Genomic DNA, 18,725 nt, shown 5'->3' with positions numbered 1-18,725 from the left:
TTCTAGAATATTAACTAATTTTGTCTCTCAACGATTAATAAATTATGTTCAAAAACAGAGTCCAGTAAATTTATACGGTATCCCCCGAAATCCATTTGAGTAGTGCAACAATTTGCGTAAAGTCCATTTCTTTATTATCACAAAAGTTTAGATAAATTTTAGTTGTCACAAGAGATTCGAAACAATACCCTCGAGTTAACATCCTCGTACCATATCAATGTATAATGTTTGATACTCACGGAAAATTTTAGGGTCCGCTTCCAGCAAGTGTCACTAGTCCAGACGCAGGTTTTGAAATTACCCTGAGCCTGAAATCACAAATAAGATCGTTAGAAGGGGGCCAGGAAGGTGTCCTGGCGTAGCCCATCCGACGCTCAAGTTAGAGACTGAGGATATATGGGGGGAGCAGCTAAGGGTGCTGATGAAAATAATATAGTGAATGAATCAAATGAACACTCAAACCTGGTATTTATAGGAGAATATCTGGGCCTTTTATGGGCCTGTCTTTCATTTGGGCTTTTGATGGACCAGGGGTGGCGGGCCCATCCATGAGGTATCACAAGTCTCCCCCTCCCGAGTCGAACTGAATCGCAGGTTCGAAGTTCGGTTAGTTGTGCTGTCCTCGGGTTACCGGGTACGAGTTGTGCCTTTTCTTCTAGCCGTTCGTCAATCTCCAAAAAGTTGGAAACAAATCAAATCGCAATCCTGCTTTGAAAAGAAAGATTTGGTCGGACTTCCCCTATAAATAGAGGTCCCCTCCTCACTTCAATTTCACTTCCCCTCAACAGAATTTTCTCTTCAATTTCATTTACCAGCTCTCCCCAGCCCACGCCTCACCTGTGCGTTAACCATAACGCAGCTTCATCATCACCTCACCGTCATTGTCGTACACACCCTAGCCACCGCCTCGCTCGAGCCGCCGCCCGAGCCTCGCCCAGCCATCACCTCGCACCGCCCCACTCTATCTCGAGCCAACGCCTCGCCCGAGCCTCGAGCCTAGCCCAGCCACCACCTCGCACCGCCTGAGCCTCGCCCTGTCATCACCTCGCATCGCCCCACTCTACCCCGAGCCAATGCCTCGCCCAGCATCCATCGCCCGAGCCACCGCCCCAGGCCTAACCCACGCCGACGCCTCATATCACCACACCCTCACCCAGCCACCATCGCCCGAGCCACCGCCCCAGACCTCGCCCACGCCCACGCCTCGCCCTCGCCCCTCCTCGCCCAATCGCCTCGCCCCGTCCAGCCAGCGCGCAAGCTCGCCCCTCCGCAGCACGCTTGCCCTTGAGCGCTTGACTCCACCGCGCCTCGCTCGCCCTTGAGCGCTTGCCTCCTCGCCGCATCACGCTCACCCTCGAGCGCCCGACTCCTCGCCGCAACACGCTCGCCCCTCCGCAGCACGCTCGCTCCCGAGCGTCAGACTCCTCGTCGCATCACGCTCGCCCCCGAGCGCGGAAGCTCGCCCCTCCGCAGCAAGCTCGCCCCCGAGCGCCCGACTCCTCGCCGCAACACGCTCGCCCCCGAGCGCGCAAGCTCGCCCCCGAGCGCCCGCCCCGCCGCAGCACGCTCGCCCGAGCGCAGCCCTCCCCACCACGTTCTTGCGGTCCTATTTACTGAGTACTTTTCCACGTCTTACTCGGGTCAGTTCTCTCCTTTACTTGTTTGATTATCCTTAATAGTTATGTATTTTTCCGATTCCGATTCCGAGTCTAGTTCCTCGAGTGGTTCCGAGAGGTTTAGCGGGTCTAGCAGGTCTAGCCAGAGTAGGACTTCCCTAGCTGATCCTGAATTTACCCTTGATTCTCATGAGGAGCAAGTCACCACTCATAGCCGTCCTCGTAAGGAAGTTCGCCATGTGACCCAATAGATGAACATATCTGAAGTGGATAACTTATGGTACAGTCATTTGTCATCCCATATCCCTCCTGGTAACGAGTCAATACTTAGGGCTCTGTGGCACATTCCTCCCTCCCATGAGATCATCATTCCTACCTCTAAGGACCGACCCTATCTAGCTCCCAAGGGCTGCTACACCTTCTTTCAGCACCACCTTGATGCCGGTCTTCGTATTCCCTTGTGCGATTTCTTCCAAGAATTGAGCAAGTACTATCAGGTGCACCTAGGTTTTCTCACTCCCAATGCTCTCCGCTTGATAAGCTGTTTTGCTGTGCTATTCAGGGCCATAGACCCCCCTTTGAATTGCACCACTTTCTCCTACTTCTTAGTTCTGTCCAGATCAAAAGAAGGACCTTTTTATGTGATTTCTCGGTCCAGCCATAAGCTTTTTGAGGGGGCTCCTAGTCATGTTAAGGACTGGAAAAACACTCCTTCTTTATCCAGCCACCCGAAGAATTGACTTGTTATAATGATTGGTATCCTACTTTCATCAAGCCTGAACTTTCCAAGGGTTATAAGAAGGATAAGGAGTATCTGGAGATAATGAGTGTGCTAGGAGATCGATGCTTTAGTATTCCCCAACTTCTATCTGAAGATCTCCTGGGCCATGCTGGGTTAAGTCCCGCGAAAATTAAATTGAAGGAGGACGCCGGTAGATATTCTCATCTCTTCACCCTTTCTGTCTCTCTTTTGCTTATTGTGTTCTTTGACGATATTCTCATTCGGTTCACTGTTTTTATTTGCAGGTGTTAGAATCATGAATGCGCATTGCTTCGCGAGATTGCGAAAAAGAAAGTTGGGGGTTCCTCTTCTGCCCCCCAGAAGTCAGTCGTTTCAACAGTCACAACGGACACGAAGGGAGATTGTAATACGGCTGAGAAGAACAAAACAGGTTCTTGCTCCACTACTGCGAAGAGACCTGCTAACTCCCCTACTGCTGCGAAGAAGAATGTAGGCTCATCCTTCTCTGCCCCAAAGAGAGCGTCCTCTCCACCTCCTCCGTCTGGTAAGAAGAAGGCGTCCACTGATCATAGCCTGTCAGTCCCACCGCACGGTAAGCGCAAGATTTTTGAGATCTCAGTCGTATTGGTCTCTTCTCCAGAAAGGTCCGGGTCAGATGAGGGGCCTCCCCGGGGGTACATCCCTTATACACCTTGGATTCGGCCATCATGGTGTGGGGTCCGACTCATCTGGCTCACAAGATAATGTATCAGCTTCCTTCCGACGCGGATGCAGCGTTCATGAATTCACTGGGGTGGTCTGAACTCACTCGCCGGACATGCAGCAGTATCACTGAGGTATACTTCTCCTTCTAGTCTCTAGATTGATGTCCAATACATGTGTAATTTTCTTGTCATCTTTTCACTCTTGTCTTCTTATTTAGGGCATGATGTACATAGGGGAGTTGGTTGAGCGCGCTAACGCCACTCGATCTCCTGCATGCCAATACGTACGCGAGGGCAAGGCTCTTCACGAACAACTTCAGGTTACTATCGACGAGATGAAAGTGACGCATGCTAAGGAGCTCCAAGCTCGAGGTGACGAGCTTCTGAAGGAGAAATAGGAGAATCAGCGGCGGGCAGAGGACCACGCGAAGGAGAACCAGAGGCTGAAGGAAAAGTTAAAGAATTCTCGAGCTGAAGCAGCACAAATCCGTAAGGACCTCAAGGAGGCCAAGGCGCAACATGCTTCCGAAGCCTCTAAATTCAAGGAAGAATTCCCCAAGTCTGAGGAGTTCAATGATATCTGCGCCCCTAAAGCTTATCATTTTCTGGAGGTGGGTTTCGAGGGTGCAGTCGGCCTCTTCAAGGCTCAGGGCTATCCTCCGCCAGGCGCCCCTACTAACTTCATTGATATTGAGAGTTTCATAGCGAGTCTCCCCCCCGATTCTTAAACCGAGCTCCTTTACTTGCGTTATTTTTCATTTACGCAGACATTGTATGCCTTCGGGCCACATTCTGTCATTTTCTGCACTGCTTTACTTTTCATATTATTATGCGACTATGGATTTTATGACGTTTATATCTTTTCTTTTGCGCACTTTTGGTATGTATGAACTCGTTTTCCGTCATATTGCGTATTTTGCATTTGCATTCACTGCTTCTCCTGAATTTATCTATGATGATTTTAAATCACTAGGGTGAATAAAATCGGCAGAGTGCGAACTCCTCTGCTAGGCGATGCCTTAGTAGGAAAATAAAATTTCAACACCCTCACCCTCTAACTCTTCTACTAGGCGATGCCTTAGCAGGAAAATCAAATTTTCTACACCCTCACCCTCTAACTCCTCTGCTAAGTGATGCCTTAGCAGGAAAATCAAATTTTCAACACCCTTGCTCTCTAACTCCTCTGCTAGGTGATGCCTTAGCAGGAAAATCAAATTTTCAACACCCTTGCTCTCTAACTCCTCTGCTAGGGGATACCTTAGCAGGAAAATAAAATTTTCAACACCCTTGCTCTCTAACTCCTCTGCTAGGTGATACATTAGCAGGAAAATAAATTTTTTTTCTTCTTCTGAACTCTGCTCTGCTCCTCTACTAGGCACAGCCTAAGTAGGAAAATAAATTTTTTTCTCTTCTTCCAAACTCTACTCCGCTCCTCTACTAGGTGATGCCTTACTTGGAAAATAAAATTTTCTCCCCGCCCTAACTCTGCTCCTCTACTAGGTACAGCCTAAGTAGGAAAATAAAATGTTTTCTCTTCTTCCAAACTCTGCTCCTCTACTAGGCGATGCCTTAGTAGGAAAATAAAATTTTCTCCCCGCCCTAACTCTGCTCCTCTACTAGGCACAGCCTAAGTAGGAAAATAAAATTTTTTCTCTTTCTTCCAAACTCTGCTCCTCTACCAGGCGATGCCTTAGTAGGAAAATAAAATTTTGTCCCCGCCCTAACTCTGCTCCTCTACTAGGCACCGCCTAAGTAGGAAAATAAATTTTTTCTCTTCTTCCAAACTCTGCTCCTCTACTAGGTGATGCATTAGTAGGAAAATAAAATTTTCTCCCCGCCCTAACTCTGCTCCTCTACTAGGCACAGTCTAAGTAGAAAAATAAATTTTTTTCTCTTCTTCCAACTTTGCTCCTCTACTAGGCACATCCTAAGTAAGAAAATAAATTTTCAACGCCCTCAAAATACAACAACATTTATGAACTGAAAATAATAACTCGATTTTATTGAATTCCAAATGATTACATAGGAAAATTCGAAATGAAATACATCAGCAATCAAATCAAGGATAATATTTTCTAAGATGATAAGCGTTCCAGGGCCTCTTCAATGTCTTGCCTTGCACATTCTCCAAATAATAGGCTCCAGAGCTCAATCTTACAATAACTTTGAAGGGACCCTCCCACTTTGGGTCCAACTTTTCTCTCTGCTCTTCTTGCACCTTCCTCAGGACCAAGTCACCTACTTGGAAGTTTCTTTGAATGACCCTTCGATTATAAGACTGCACAATGCGATTTTTATAAGCTTCCATGTAAATACTAACAGCATCTCTCATTTCTTCCAGAAGATCAAGGTCAGTGGTGCGTCTTGCACCATTGTCCTCGTCGTAAAACATTACCCTTGCTGACTCCAGCCCAATCTCAGCCGGGAGCACTACCTCATTACCATAGACCAAACTGAAAGGAGTTTCTTTGGTTCCTTCTCTTGGAGTGGTTCGGTATGCCCACAAGACACTTGGTAGCTAATCCACCCAATTTCCCTTAGCATTGCCGAGTCGAACTTTTAGACCATGTACCAACGTCCGATTAGTCACCTCCATCTGCCCATTACTCTGCGGGTAAGCTACAGATGTAAAGACTTGTTGGATCTTCATCTCTTTACACCAAGCTTGGATCTTAGCCCCTTGGAACTGTCTCCCATTATCAGATATCAACCTTCTAGGCACCCCATATCTGCACACTATATTTTTCCATAGGAATTTCAGGACGTCATTCTCAGTGATTCTGGTCAAAGGCTCTGCTTCCACCCATTTCGAAAAGTAATCAACTGCTACCAATAGGAACTTCTTCTGAGCAGGAGCTATAGGAAAAGGCCCCACAATATCCATTCCTCATTGGTCAAAAGGACAGGCGGCCGTGATAGATAGCCTTCATAATCGCGGTCGGCCGGTGATGCAACCGGGCATGACGTTGACAACTATCACAAGACATCACTAACTCTTGAGCATCATGCAGCACTGAGGGCCAACAATAACCGGCTAGCAGCACCTTCCTTGCCAACGCATAATCCCCCAGGTGATTTCCACAGCACCCCTCATGAACTTCTCGGAGTACATAATCAGCCTCTTGATAACTCAAGCATCGAAGAAGCGGCCCTGCAAAAGATGTTCTATACAACATTTGTCCAACCATCACATAACGCGAACACTTTATCTTCAACTACGAGCTTCTCGAGGCTGATCAGGAAGCTTTTCCCTCTTTTAGGTAAGTAATTATGTCAGTCCTCCAATCCTCCTCCTCCTTTTGTTCAACTGCGGGCAAACTCGTGTGAGGTGTGAGTTCAACTTGAAATACCACATCTTTAGTCTTCCAACTTCCCATTGTTCTAGCCTATTTTGGCTAGAGTGTCCACCTTTTCATTTTCTTTCATGAGAATCTGTTCAAATGTAATCTCTGTTAATTTCTCTCTGACTCTGTCCACTTCTTGAGCATACTCAATAAGTTTTTTATCTTTCACATCATACATTCCATTCATTTGTTGTGCTACCAGCTGTGAGTCAGAAAAAATAAGTACCCGGGTAGCTCCCACATTTCTGGCTGCTCGAAGTCCTGCCAACACAGCCTCATACTCTGCCTCATTGTTGGATGCTCGAAAGTCAAACTGTACAGCTAACTTCACTTCCTTTCCAGCTGGTAAAATCAGTACTACCCCCACCCCACTTCCATCCTTCGACGAGGAACCATCCACATACACCTTCCAAGGGTCTTCATTCTCCTGATGCACGATCTCAGCCAGAAAATCGGCTTAGGCTTGTGCTTTGATAGTTGTTCTTGGCTCATACTGGATGTCATACTCTCCCAGCTCAGTAGTCCATTTTACCAAACGACCAGACATGTCTGAATGAGTTAAGATCTTCCCTAATGGACTGTTGGTGAGCACCACAATTGAATGAGATAGGAAGTAGGGTCTCAACCGTCTCGCAGTCATCACTAAGGCCTAAAGCCAATTTTTCCAACCCTGAGTACCTTATCTCCGCCCCCTTGAGTGCATGTGAAACATAATAGACTGGCTGTTGAGTTGACCCCTCCAGCTTGACAAGGACTGAACTCACAGCTCCCTCGGTGGCAGATAAATATACCCACAAAGGCTCACCTGCTGTCGATTTGACCAGGACAGGCAGCTCAGCAAGGTACTGTTTCAACTCTCCAAAAGCTTTCTCGCAGGCTGGATCCCATTCAAATTTTTTCGCCTTCCGCAAAGTTCGGAAGAACGGTAAGCTTCTGTGAGCAGACCTCGAGATAAACCTCGCCAGCGCTGCGATTCTCCCTGTCAACTTCTGCACATCATTCGGTCCTCGGGGAGAAACCATTTCTTGGATAGCTCGAACCTTCTCGGGTTAGACTCAATCCCCCTCTCTGTCACCATATAGCCCAGAAACTTCCCACTCCTCACCCCAAAAATATACTTCTGAGGGTTCAACTGCAGCCCATAGGACCTGAGGGTGGAAAAGGTCTCCACTAAGTCAGGTATGAGCTGGGTTGAATCCTTAGACTTTACCATGATGTTTTCCACATACACTTCGACATTCCTCCCAACCTGCTCAAAAAAGACTCTATCCATCAATCGTTGATACGTGGCTCCGGCATTTTTAAGTCCGAAGGGCATGACCACGTAGCATAAAGTTCCTTCAGAGGTGATGAAGCTCACTTTAGCTTGGTCCTCCACAGCTAAGGGGATTTGGTGATATTCCTGATAAGCATCCAACATACACAGATATTGATGTCCCGCTGTGGAGTCCACGAACTGATTTATCCGGGGCAGAGGATAACAATCTTTAGGGCATGCCTTATTAAGGTCTCTGAAGTCCACACACATCCTCTATTTCCCTGAACTCTTTGGAACAAGTACGACATTTGAGAGTCAAGTAGGAAATTGTACCTCTCGAATGTGCCCAGCCTTGAGCAACTCTCCCACCTCATTCTTTATAACTCTATCTTTCTCGGGCCCGAAGTGTCTTTTCTTCTGTTTCAAGGGACGAGAATTCGGTAAGATGTTCAATCGGTGTTCTGCCACATCTGGGCTCGTCCCTGTGAGCTCTTGGGCTGACCAAGCGAACCCTCTGAGATTAGCTTGTAAATAAGTACTGAGTTCTTCCCTGACTTTTGGGTCAAGGTCAGGGGCTATTCTGAGCGTCTTCTCATCGGGCCCCAATGTCACAATCTCCGGCTTTTCATCCATCACCTCATGAACCTCCCTCAGTGCCACGGGCAACCCGCTTCGCCCCCTTCTAATCATATTGACCTCCACACGAGCCCTCTTCCCCTCTTCTTTCGCTATTCTTTCATAACATCGTCGCGCCACTTTCTGGTCTCCACACAAGACTCCTACCTTCTTTCCCACAGGAAATTTCAACTTCTGTTGATACGTAGAAGCTACGGCCCTGAAATCCTTTAAGGCTGGCCGTCCCAAGGATTCCATTATATGATGAGGGGGTATCCACCATGGAAAATGTTATCATCTTTGTTACCCGCCGAGAGTCACGTCCCAAAGATAGGGGAAGAGTAATCTGACCCAGCGGCAGAATGGCATGGCCCTCGAACACATATAGAGGAGTGGAGACTGGATCAAACTCGAATCCTTCTACCTTCATCTGATCCAACGTGCTCTTAAACAATATATTTACAGAGCTCCCATTATCAATGAAGATCCTTGCCACATCGTACTTGGCAATGGTGGCCTTCACCACCAAGGCATCGTTATGAGGAGCCACGATGCCTCGAAGGTCTTCCGGCCCGAAGCTGATGACAGGATCTTGGGGTAAGTCTGCACCACTGGATATCTCAAAATTCTCCAACCTCCTCCCGTGCGCTTTCCGGCTAGCCCAGAGTCTCCATCAGTAGCACCCCCCGAGATCATGTGAATCATTCTTCTCGTGGGGTGGTTATCTTCGTCTGCTCTCCTCCTCGGCTCGACAGGTTCCCGAGGAGCATCCTGACCCTGCCCTTCTCTTCTCGGCTCTCCGATCCTCTGGTTGATCCAAGGAGGACCTCGACCCCGCCTAGGAGACGGGTGAGGTTTTGGTCGGTCCCCGGATGAGGATCCCTCTCAGCTGTCCACCGAAGGCATCCTAACTCCGCCCTCCGCTCTCTGTGACTTCTCCCACCTTCCCTATGGCTCCCTCACCTCCGTCACTTTATCACGATTCCTATTCACAGGAACATGTGACGAGAATTTTCCTCTACTTCTAGTTGTGTCCTCCTCTCCGTCCCTCGTACCCCTCTTCCTTCCCCCTTTCTCCGCTCCCTCAACTCTACTTCCTCTGGGCCGGTTCTCCATCCTTCTGTACCGTTGGGCATCCTCCAAGTTTAAATACTTCTCAGCTCGAGCAAACAGATCATCGTAGCTCGACGGAGGCTTCTTGACCAGCGACTTAAAAAACTCCCCTCCTCTCAGGCCTTGGGTGAAAGCACTTATCATGATGTCCGGGGTAGCTGCTGGTATCTTCAGCGCTGAATTGTTAAAACGCTGGACAAATTCTCGCAAAGTCTCAGACTCTTGCTGTTTCATCACGAACAGGCTCAAATAATTTTTCTGATGTCTCTTGCTGTTGGCGAACCAGTGCAAGAAAGCAACTGAAAAGTCCTCAAAAGAATATAGGGAGTTAGGCTGCAAGGTATTAAACCACTGCTGGGCTGACCTCACCAACGTGGCCAAGAACACCCGGCATTTCACTCCATCTGTATACTGAAGCAACAGAGCCTCATTCTCAAATTTCTCCAAATGCTCTTCTGGGTCGGTATGTCCTTCGTATTCTCCAACATTTGGTTGTCGGAAACTTGGGGGAATTCCTTCTTCCAGAATGGCCAGTGAAAAAGACTTCCTCTCTTGGGGGTCGGTGCTCGGCTTCCCTCCTGCTGCCTCAGCATCCGTATTTTCTTCCACATCTCTCCCATCTCCGCATTCCCTTCGCTTGGGAGGGGCTGTGTTTCTTCCATCCTGCTCTGCTGTCCCTCAACATTTTCCTCTCGCTCCTGGCGAGTGGCCTGCTCCTCAGCGAACATATATTCTTGGTTCCTTTTCATGGCTTCATCCACTGTCCGAGTGATGAATTGGCCCAGCTGCTCCAGGGTCAAGTTCCCCACATTCTCATTGGGATGGGGTTGCTCGGCCCTGGTCTCTTGAAGAGGTTGTTCAGTTCTTGTATCTTGACGAGGTTGTTCATGTCTCGCCTCAGTATGAGACTGTTCGGGTCCTCTTTGAGGACACGATGATGCTGGGGTAGCTCTTCTTCTCCCTCTCTTCCCTACCATCTCTACGTCTCAACTCAAATGTTTCCCACAGACGGCGCCAAGTGATACTCACAGAAAATTTTAGGGTCCACTTCGAGCAAGTGTCCCCAGTCCAGACGCAGGTTTTGAATTACCATGAGCCTGAAATCACAAATAAGATCGTTAGAAAAGGGCCAGGAGGGTGTCCTGGTGTAGCCCCTCCGATGCTCAAGTCAGAGACTGAGGATATATGGGGGAGCAGCTAAGGGTGCTGCTGAAAATAATATAGTGAATGAATCAAATGAACACTCAAACCTGGTATTTATAGGAGAATACCTGGACCCTTGATGAGCCTGTCTTTCATTTGGGATTGGGATGGGTCAGGGATGGCGGGCCAATCCATGGGATATCAATGTTATTGATAATCAATTTAATATTCTTATTTCCGAAGGGGGAAATTGGAATATCAAATAATTCAGTCTACTTATAAAAAATTGTATTTATTTTAAATTTTATTTTGGGCTACGTAACAAGTCTTTATATTTAAAGCAATTCAACATTCTAAAAGATTTGTATAAATTATAAATAATCAAATTAACATACTACAAATTTATTCTATTATTTAGGGCCAAGTGACTAATATTAAAATTTAGAAACCTAATCTTGAAATCTTCTTCTTCTTTTTATGTCGTTTTAAATTTCAACGCGAGATTTTGATTTAGAGTGATATTTTTTTATTTGAGTAATAAATCATTTTCCTTTTTTTTAAAAAATAAAATATAATAATTAAAGTTATTTAAATTTTAATTAATTATTATATTTTATATCAATGTTTTCATAATCGGACCGGTGATCGAACCGATCTATTTTAAAATAAGATTGGAATGATTTCAATTTATATTATATAAAATAATGATATACTATAATAAATAATATATTTTAGATTCTAAAAATTTTAAAAAATATTTACCAACATTTAAAATCTAATGCATACATATATTCAAAATATCAAATAAAATACATATATATACTAAACAAAAATTACAAATAAAATAAGATCTAATACTACTAAAATAATATTTTTAACAAAATTTAAAATCAAAATAATCATATATATATATATAACAAAAATAAAATTAATATTTTAAATTAAGAAACAATTAAATTCTAAAAACAAATATTCTAAAAAATAATAATAACAAATTCGATCGATTTTTAATCGGTTCACCTGTTCGATCGATTTTTGAAGTGTAATTCAGATCGGAGCAGTGATCTATTCTCGACATCGATCTGTTTTTAAAAACATGGATTTTATATAATTTGCAACTTTTAATACAAATTAGTTTGGTACGACCAAAACTTTCTCCTAAATATATTTTTAGGTTAGGTTATGATGTTAATGTGAGAATTTTGCTACTTGCAACAACTCTTGTTAGGAAAAATCCAAAAGACAAAAAATTGAAGCTACTAAAAAATATTAAAAGATTTAAACATCTTTCATTTTTTTAAAAAATCAATCATATTTAAGCAAAAAATTTGTGTGAGACGGTCTCACGTGTCGTATTTTATGAGATAAATCTCTTGTTTGAATCATCCATAAAAAAATATTATTTTTTACGTTAAGAGTATTACGTAGAATTCACCCGTATCAGTAGAATTCACCCGTCTCACATGTAAAAATTCGTAAAACCAGTATCACAAAAACCTACTTTCATATTTAGCTCTTATGTTATAAAACTAGACATGTTTAATTGAGAGTTTTATTCTTAATTTTTAAAATAAAAATATAATCTAAGATAGTATTAACTTTATATGAGGTATTTTTTGTATTTTTAACAAAAGGTGAATACAGTTAGCCTAAAAGGATGTTAAAATTAATTTAATAATTTTCTCACAAAATTTTAATTTATATATATATATTAATATATATATATGCATACATAATTGTCAAATATCAAGTATCCACGTTGGGGAATCAATCATTTCCTTTTTCTTAACGTCTACTTTTTTTTAACATATGTCCTAACAAGGGGTAAAACAGCTATTCTACGAAAGAATAGGGACCAAAGTGCAAACACAAAATCGCCTCCATTTTCTTTTTCCTGCGTCACCCCTTGATTCCTTTTTTTTATAGTTACATCCCTAAATATTATCTAATTTCCATTTAATAGCCCCAAGAGAAAAGGGGGAACAAAAGCTACATGAACAGCTCAGACTGCAAGACTGTGTAGTAGTTAGCAGTCTCGTCTTCAAGTTCCCACAGCCCATGATCAGTGAAAGCAAAAGGAAAATTTTCCCCAGATTTCAACCCAACGTCATTATCCTCTCTGTTTGGAATCCCGAGCTCATCATCAGAGGCTTCGAGAAGATGCCTGATGACCGATTTAGCCCCCTCATCCTCCTCTCCTTCCCCGTCGCCGGATCTCGGGCTGCAGACGGCGGAGGTGGAGGATTCGGTGCTTTTCTGGTGGTGTGCAGCTAGGTCAGCCACCTCCACCGCCGTGCAGGGTACGAAATCGAAGTCGTCGAAGGCCGTGGAGGAAGAGAGTTCTTGCTGAAGGGTCGTGAACATGGCCGAGAGATCTTCACTCGGAAGCTCCGGGGTGGGCTCTGTCTCGTCTTCTTCTTCCTCGAGAAGAGAGAGTATGGTGTTGTAAGGCTTGTGGCGCTTTGTATTTGGGTACGAGTCTTGGAAATCAAGGGGCTGGGGTTGTTCTTCTCTATGGCGTTTTGGTTGAGTAAGAGTTTCCGCCATTGAAGAAACCAGAGGAAGTAGATATTATTAAATTCGATTAATAATAAAAATTAAATTAAAATGAAAATAGTGTAAGGTTTTGAGAGAGAGGAGGTTGGATGGAAAGGTTTATATAGAGAGGCGGAGGAGTGGAGATCTGGGCAAATTGAATCACGGAGACAAACTCAGAATATTTCATTTTTATTATTATTTTATTTAATAATATTTACCTTTTTAAAAAAAAATAATAATAATGATAAATATATATTATTTATCATGTACTGCACGTCTATTCTTGAGTGGACAGGTTTAAGATTATGTTTTGTTCTCGTCACACACACAACATACTAATTGTTTGTTGCATCTATCATATATCTAATCCAAAGTTTTTATATATATATATATATAAATAATGTTTTAGGCATGATTCCATGCTATTAGTTCATGAGTAAATCTACGATAAAAAATAATTTTTTTGCATGAATCGAGTAGTTTTATAATACGTCTCACATAATTTATCTATGAGACCGTCTCATCTGAGTTTTTATGTTTGTTTTTTTTCAAAAAAGATGCCTAGGCTGCTAAAAATGTATGATATTTACCCAATGTACTTCTAAATATTAATGGTCATGAGTTCTTCGTCATGGAGAAAAAAGAATGAGTTGAATACTTTTCACATGAGTATCATTGTTTCGGACGACGACAAACCTAACATAAAAAATAATCGGAAGTCACTTTGCCAAGAGACAACGGAAAAATTCATAATTCATAAAATGACACATATAATTGCTTCCTTATTATTTACTTTTTTAACATTTACCTTTCATAATATGTTTAAGGGTTGCATTTGAATCGATAAATATGAAGTTTAATGTTTCAATCCATAATAAACAAATCCTTTGTTTGTTTGGACAACTTAATTTGCTAATAGACTTCAAATCCCAACTAATTATTTTTTTAAAAATAAATTGTGATTGATTTCAAATCCATTCAATAACAAATCATCCTTAAATGCCCACTCAAATTCAAATCTTTTCATACCAACACAACTCCTTATTCATTCTTATATGTGGGGTCAGCATAACAAAATCATTGATCCCACATGTACGTATGTGAATTTTTGGATATACATTTGTGCTATACTCTAAGGGGCGTTTGGTTCATGGGATTAGGTGTGTTTATGATTTTTAAACCCACCTAATCAAGCGTTTGATACGATTTTTATTTAACCAACTCAATTCCTCCTGTAAATGATTAGGTTGTATAAAGTGTGATAAAATAATCACTCCTCACCCCTTAGGATTATTTATACAACTCTTAATTCATCCTATTTTTCCAATTTTACCCTTCTCTTATATTCAAACTCACCGCCACGACCGACCGCCGGCACCGCCGACTGTCGCCGGACGACGACCACCGACGCCGCCTACTGCCGGCCGACCGCCTGAATACCGCAGTCGTCGCAGGTCGACCGCCGCCGTCGGTCGACCAGCTCCGGTCGGCCGCCGCCTACTGACGGCTGACCCCCGCCGCTTAAAAATTCAAAAAAATTTTGTTATTTCATCAAAAAATTCAAAATTATCCAACACTTAAAAATCATACCAAACAAAATACAATTTTACATTATATATTACATTTCTATCACAATGATTTCTTTTATCATTTACGTACTAATCATTAGTTTATTTTATCCTCCAAACCAAACGTAGCAAAGTTACACTTAGATTAATTAATTTGATTTGGAGTAAGAATGATTAGAAGTGGATTGAAAAATCGGTTCAATTTTTTTCTGACAAAACAAATAAAAGACTTTAGAAAAACACGACATCGAATCCAGTAATTCAAACACAATCTAAGTGTATGTTGAACTCAATCATAAGGTTATATAATAGCTAAATTTACAAATTTATATAGACAAATTTGATATTTCGGCCTTGGATCCACATTATTAAACCTACCGGCACGAGTCTTTACAAAGCATTCTTAATAACTTCTCGATTTGTATGGATACCGAATAACCACTTCACTACTTATGATGTTGAATAATATCTTTGATAATTGATAATCAAATAAAGACATGTGTTTTAATGAGACTATTAAAAAATAATTTAATATATTAATTAGGGACTCAATTATTTTAAGAGTATGTCTCTTGTGAACGGTCTCACGAATCTTTATCTGTGAGATGGGTCATCCCTAACGATAGTCACAATAAAAAGTAATACTCTTGGCATAAAAAATAATATTTTTCCATGAATGACTCAAATAAGATATCTGTCTCATAAAATACGACCTGTGAGACCGTCTCACACAAATTTTTCCCATATTTCAATGATGTCCTAACCAAAAAGGTTCACTGAATCGCAATAGTTTGGGGGTGTAAGCATATGTACTTTGTGTAATTTAATATATCTAATTAAAATTAGTAGGTGTTAGCTACCAATATTTATTCATTCATTTTTTAGGAAAAAAGGTGTTAACCAACCCAACAATTTCAGTGTTTTGAGGAGAACATAAATAATTCATCGAGACTTTGATATTTTTATTTATTTAATAATAATATTTTATATGTTTTTAAGAATAATTTTTTTTTTTTGAGTACATTCTCAGTCGAGACTTTAGTAAAGGAGGCAGTACTGCAGACCAAAATTATAAATAGGCGGTGACCACTATAAAGTTAGTATGTAGACAGGCTTCGTGTTGTGTGAGTTGTAGATAAAGTTGACTTAATGAATGATGATAAATATTAATGAAGTAACATCCATTCATTAGACATGTTGTATTATTATTATTATTATTTATGTTTCATTGTATTCAATAAGTGAGTATCATTTTATCGATGTTCACATAAGTATGCATAATATGTTATTATCAAGAAATGTAATTGCTCAAATTACGTATATCGAAATAGGAAGATCTGTTAGACTCGTATTTGTAAATGACTGGATCGTAAATGAGTGCAGGCAGCCATATATCAGTAAACAACAAACTTCGTCAGTTGTCACAAATGTCAAGAGCAAACTTTCTAGGTGTTGGAGGTTGTCTAGCGTAGACAATGACGCTCAAATCGGTAAAAATTTCACTAATATTCTCTGAAAGTTGGAGATCTCAAATACAAAATTGAGATAGTGTATCTTGGATAATGTGTACGGCCTTCTATTTATAGATTTTGTAGACATTATGACTTATGCAATGACTTGCTGCAATTATTGTAGTCGATATGACTTCTTGCTATGATTTTTTTCTATTGTCATTACAAATTTTTGTCTTGATTGCGGTTTATCATTGGTTTATGAACAATAACAAGCTTAACACGCTGAAACACTAAAATCGCATCTTTCAAATATTTCTTGTAGAGTTAGTTTGACAACTGATATTTGGACTAATTTAAAATATGAATCATATCTTGTTGTTACATGTCATTGGATTGACGAAACTTGGACTATGCAAAAAAGAATTTTAGCGCTAGATCATTTAGAATCGTCTCACAACGCATACACTATAGCTAGATATGTTTTAAATGTTGTTAAGATTTATGACATACAAAATAAAATAATATCGATAACGTTAGATAATGCGAGTGCCAATACTCTTGCAATTAAATATCTTAAAGATTCACTAAAACCAATTTTAGAACGTAATTTGCTTCATGTTAGATGTGCGTGTCATATTATCAACTTTTGTGTTAAATGTGCATGTGATGATTAAATGTCCGCTGTAATAAAAAAATTCAAATTATGTGGGAAATTATTACGTGAAAGAAGATATGGACGTGACTGAAAAACACTAGTCGAATCAACCATAATTAAATTTAAATGATTTCCTCTTCCTATTGAAATTAGATGGAATTATTTATATCACTTGCTTCATACCTTATTACGTTTTCAAGATTTAGTTACTCTATATTATAATACTATAGCGATACAATATTTAATGTTAACTGACGATGATTGGAATATTTTGAGTAAATGTGTTTCTTTGTTAAAAATTTTTAAAGAAGCAAACGAAAAATTTTATGGCATTAACTACCCTACTTCAACCATGTTTCTACCTTTTCTTTTCAATATATTTTATAAATTTATTGAATATCGCGATGATTCTGTTATGCGTGATTTTGTTTCAAATATGGAAAACAAATTTTTAAAATATTGGAAAACTATCCCAATTGTGCATGGTTTAGCAACATTACTTGATCCTAGTCAAAATCAAGGAGGATTCGACGTGTTTTTTGAATATTATGATAAATTTCTTCGGAAGAATGTTGACGATCAAAAGAAGTCAATCATGCATTCTCTCCAAGAATTGTTTGATTTGTATGCTAGTGAACAATGTGATGAACCGAGTGCGCAGCCGGAGGAGATGCTGACATATAAAAGCAAAAGTGGAGCACTGAACTTCTTTCAAAGTTTGAAAAGACAAAAGTTCAAAGGAAAATCGGTGACAACAACCAATTACAATGAGATCCAAATTTATCTAAGCCAATATATTGAGACTACGGATAATTTCGATGTTCTTGATTGGTGGAAAGTAAATTCTAAACTTTATCCAGTGTTAGCTGCACAAGAGATATCCTACCCATTCAAAGTTCAAGTGTTGCTTCCGAATCAGCATTTTCAGTAAGTGGAAGGATAATTGGTGAACAAAAAACTAATTTAAAGCCAGAAACACTTTCCATGCTAACATGCCTACAAGATTGGTTTGGAGCAGAAAAAATGAATAGGACTCTGGCGCGATCGACGAATTTCAAAGCTCAAGCTCCGACGAAGATCCAGAATATTCAAAATATATTTTAATAAATTGTGATGAAATTTTAAATGTTCAATTGTAAAAATAAATGTTTAAGTTATTTTGTTATAGTTTTTTAATGTAACCATAATTATTTGCAATCAAAATACTAAATAAAAAATTATCCGTTAATATTATTAATTTTAATTATATAGTAAAATATAATAAATTAGAGTTTGGAACCGGTTCGACCCGAACCGAAACCGGTTTATTAGAATCCGAACCGGTATTGGGTTTGGATTGGTTCCAAGTATTTCAACTTGGAACCAGAACCGGTTCAAAACCGGTTTCTTACCGGTTCGGAACTTATCAGACCCAGAACCGGTAGGAACCGGTTCGAAACCGGTTCGATGGAACCGATAAGCATGCCTAATCCCAAGCATCTTTCTTGCTTCTCCTAGTTCCTTCATTTCAAACTCAGAGCTTAGTTTTCCTTTGAGTGCCTCCAGGTCAGTTTTGCTCTCACTTGCAACTAGCATATCATCAATATAGAGAATTAAGAAGATCTTAGGTTGTTTGATGTCATTTGTCAGGTATACGCAGCTGTCAAAATTGCTTCTCATGAAGTGGATATTAGTCATGAATTCATCGAACCTCTTGTACCATTGTCTAGGATTTTATTTGAGGCCATATAGCGATTTTCAACAAGCACACTTTATTTTGGTTTTCAGAGGTTATGAACCCCTCGGGTTGTTCCATGAATATGATTTCTTCGGATGAATGTTGTCTTAACATCTAGTTGTTCCAATTCCAGGTCCAATTGAGTGACTAAGGCAAGTAGTATTATGATCGATGCATGTTTCACAACAAGAGAGTATATTTCATATAAAACCTTCTACTTGTGTGTATCTTTTTGAGACTAGTCTCGCTTTTATTTCA

The 18,725-nt window shown here is 40.9% G+C and overlaps 2 protein-coding genes across 2 annotated transcripts; both read right to left on the bottom strand.

The window, feature by feature from the left end:
* Nucleotides 1-6,443: 6,443 nt before the first annotated feature.
* On the bottom strand, nucleotides 6,444-7,428 carry LOC142556872 (uncharacterized). The gene is made up of 2 exons (XM_075668370.1): nucleotides 6,952-7,428; nucleotides 6,444-6,833 (listed from the first exon to the last, which is right to left on the bottom strand). Exons 1-2 carry the CDS (start codon nucleotides 7,426-7,428, stop codon nucleotides 6,444-6,446), a joined length of 867 nt encoding a protein of 288 aa, XP_075524485.1.
* Nucleotides 7,429-12,396: 4,968 nt separating this feature from the next.
* On the bottom strand, nucleotides 12,397-13,176 carry LOC142556784 (uncharacterized). Its single transcript, XM_075668278.1, has one exon. The coding sequence runs from the start codon at nucleotides 13,080-13,082 to the stop codon at nucleotides 12,525-12,527; it is 558 nt and encodes a 185-aa protein (XP_075524393.1). The 5' UTR covers nucleotides 13,083-13,176; the 3' UTR covers nucleotides 12,397-12,524.
* Nucleotides 13,177-18,725: the final 5,549 nt, after the last annotated feature.

The sequence above is a fragment of the Primulina tabacum genome, chromosome 9, assembly GCF_025594145.1.
Source record: "Primulina tabacum isolate GXHZ01 chromosome 9, ASM2559414v2, whole genome shotgun sequence".
Taxonomy (NCBI): domain Eukaryota; kingdom Viridiplantae; phylum Streptophyta; class Magnoliopsida; order Lamiales; family Gesneriaceae; genus Primulina; species Primulina tabacum.
Note: the sequence above shows the minus strand (reverse complement) of the source record. Positions and strands in the feature narration are given on the sequence as shown.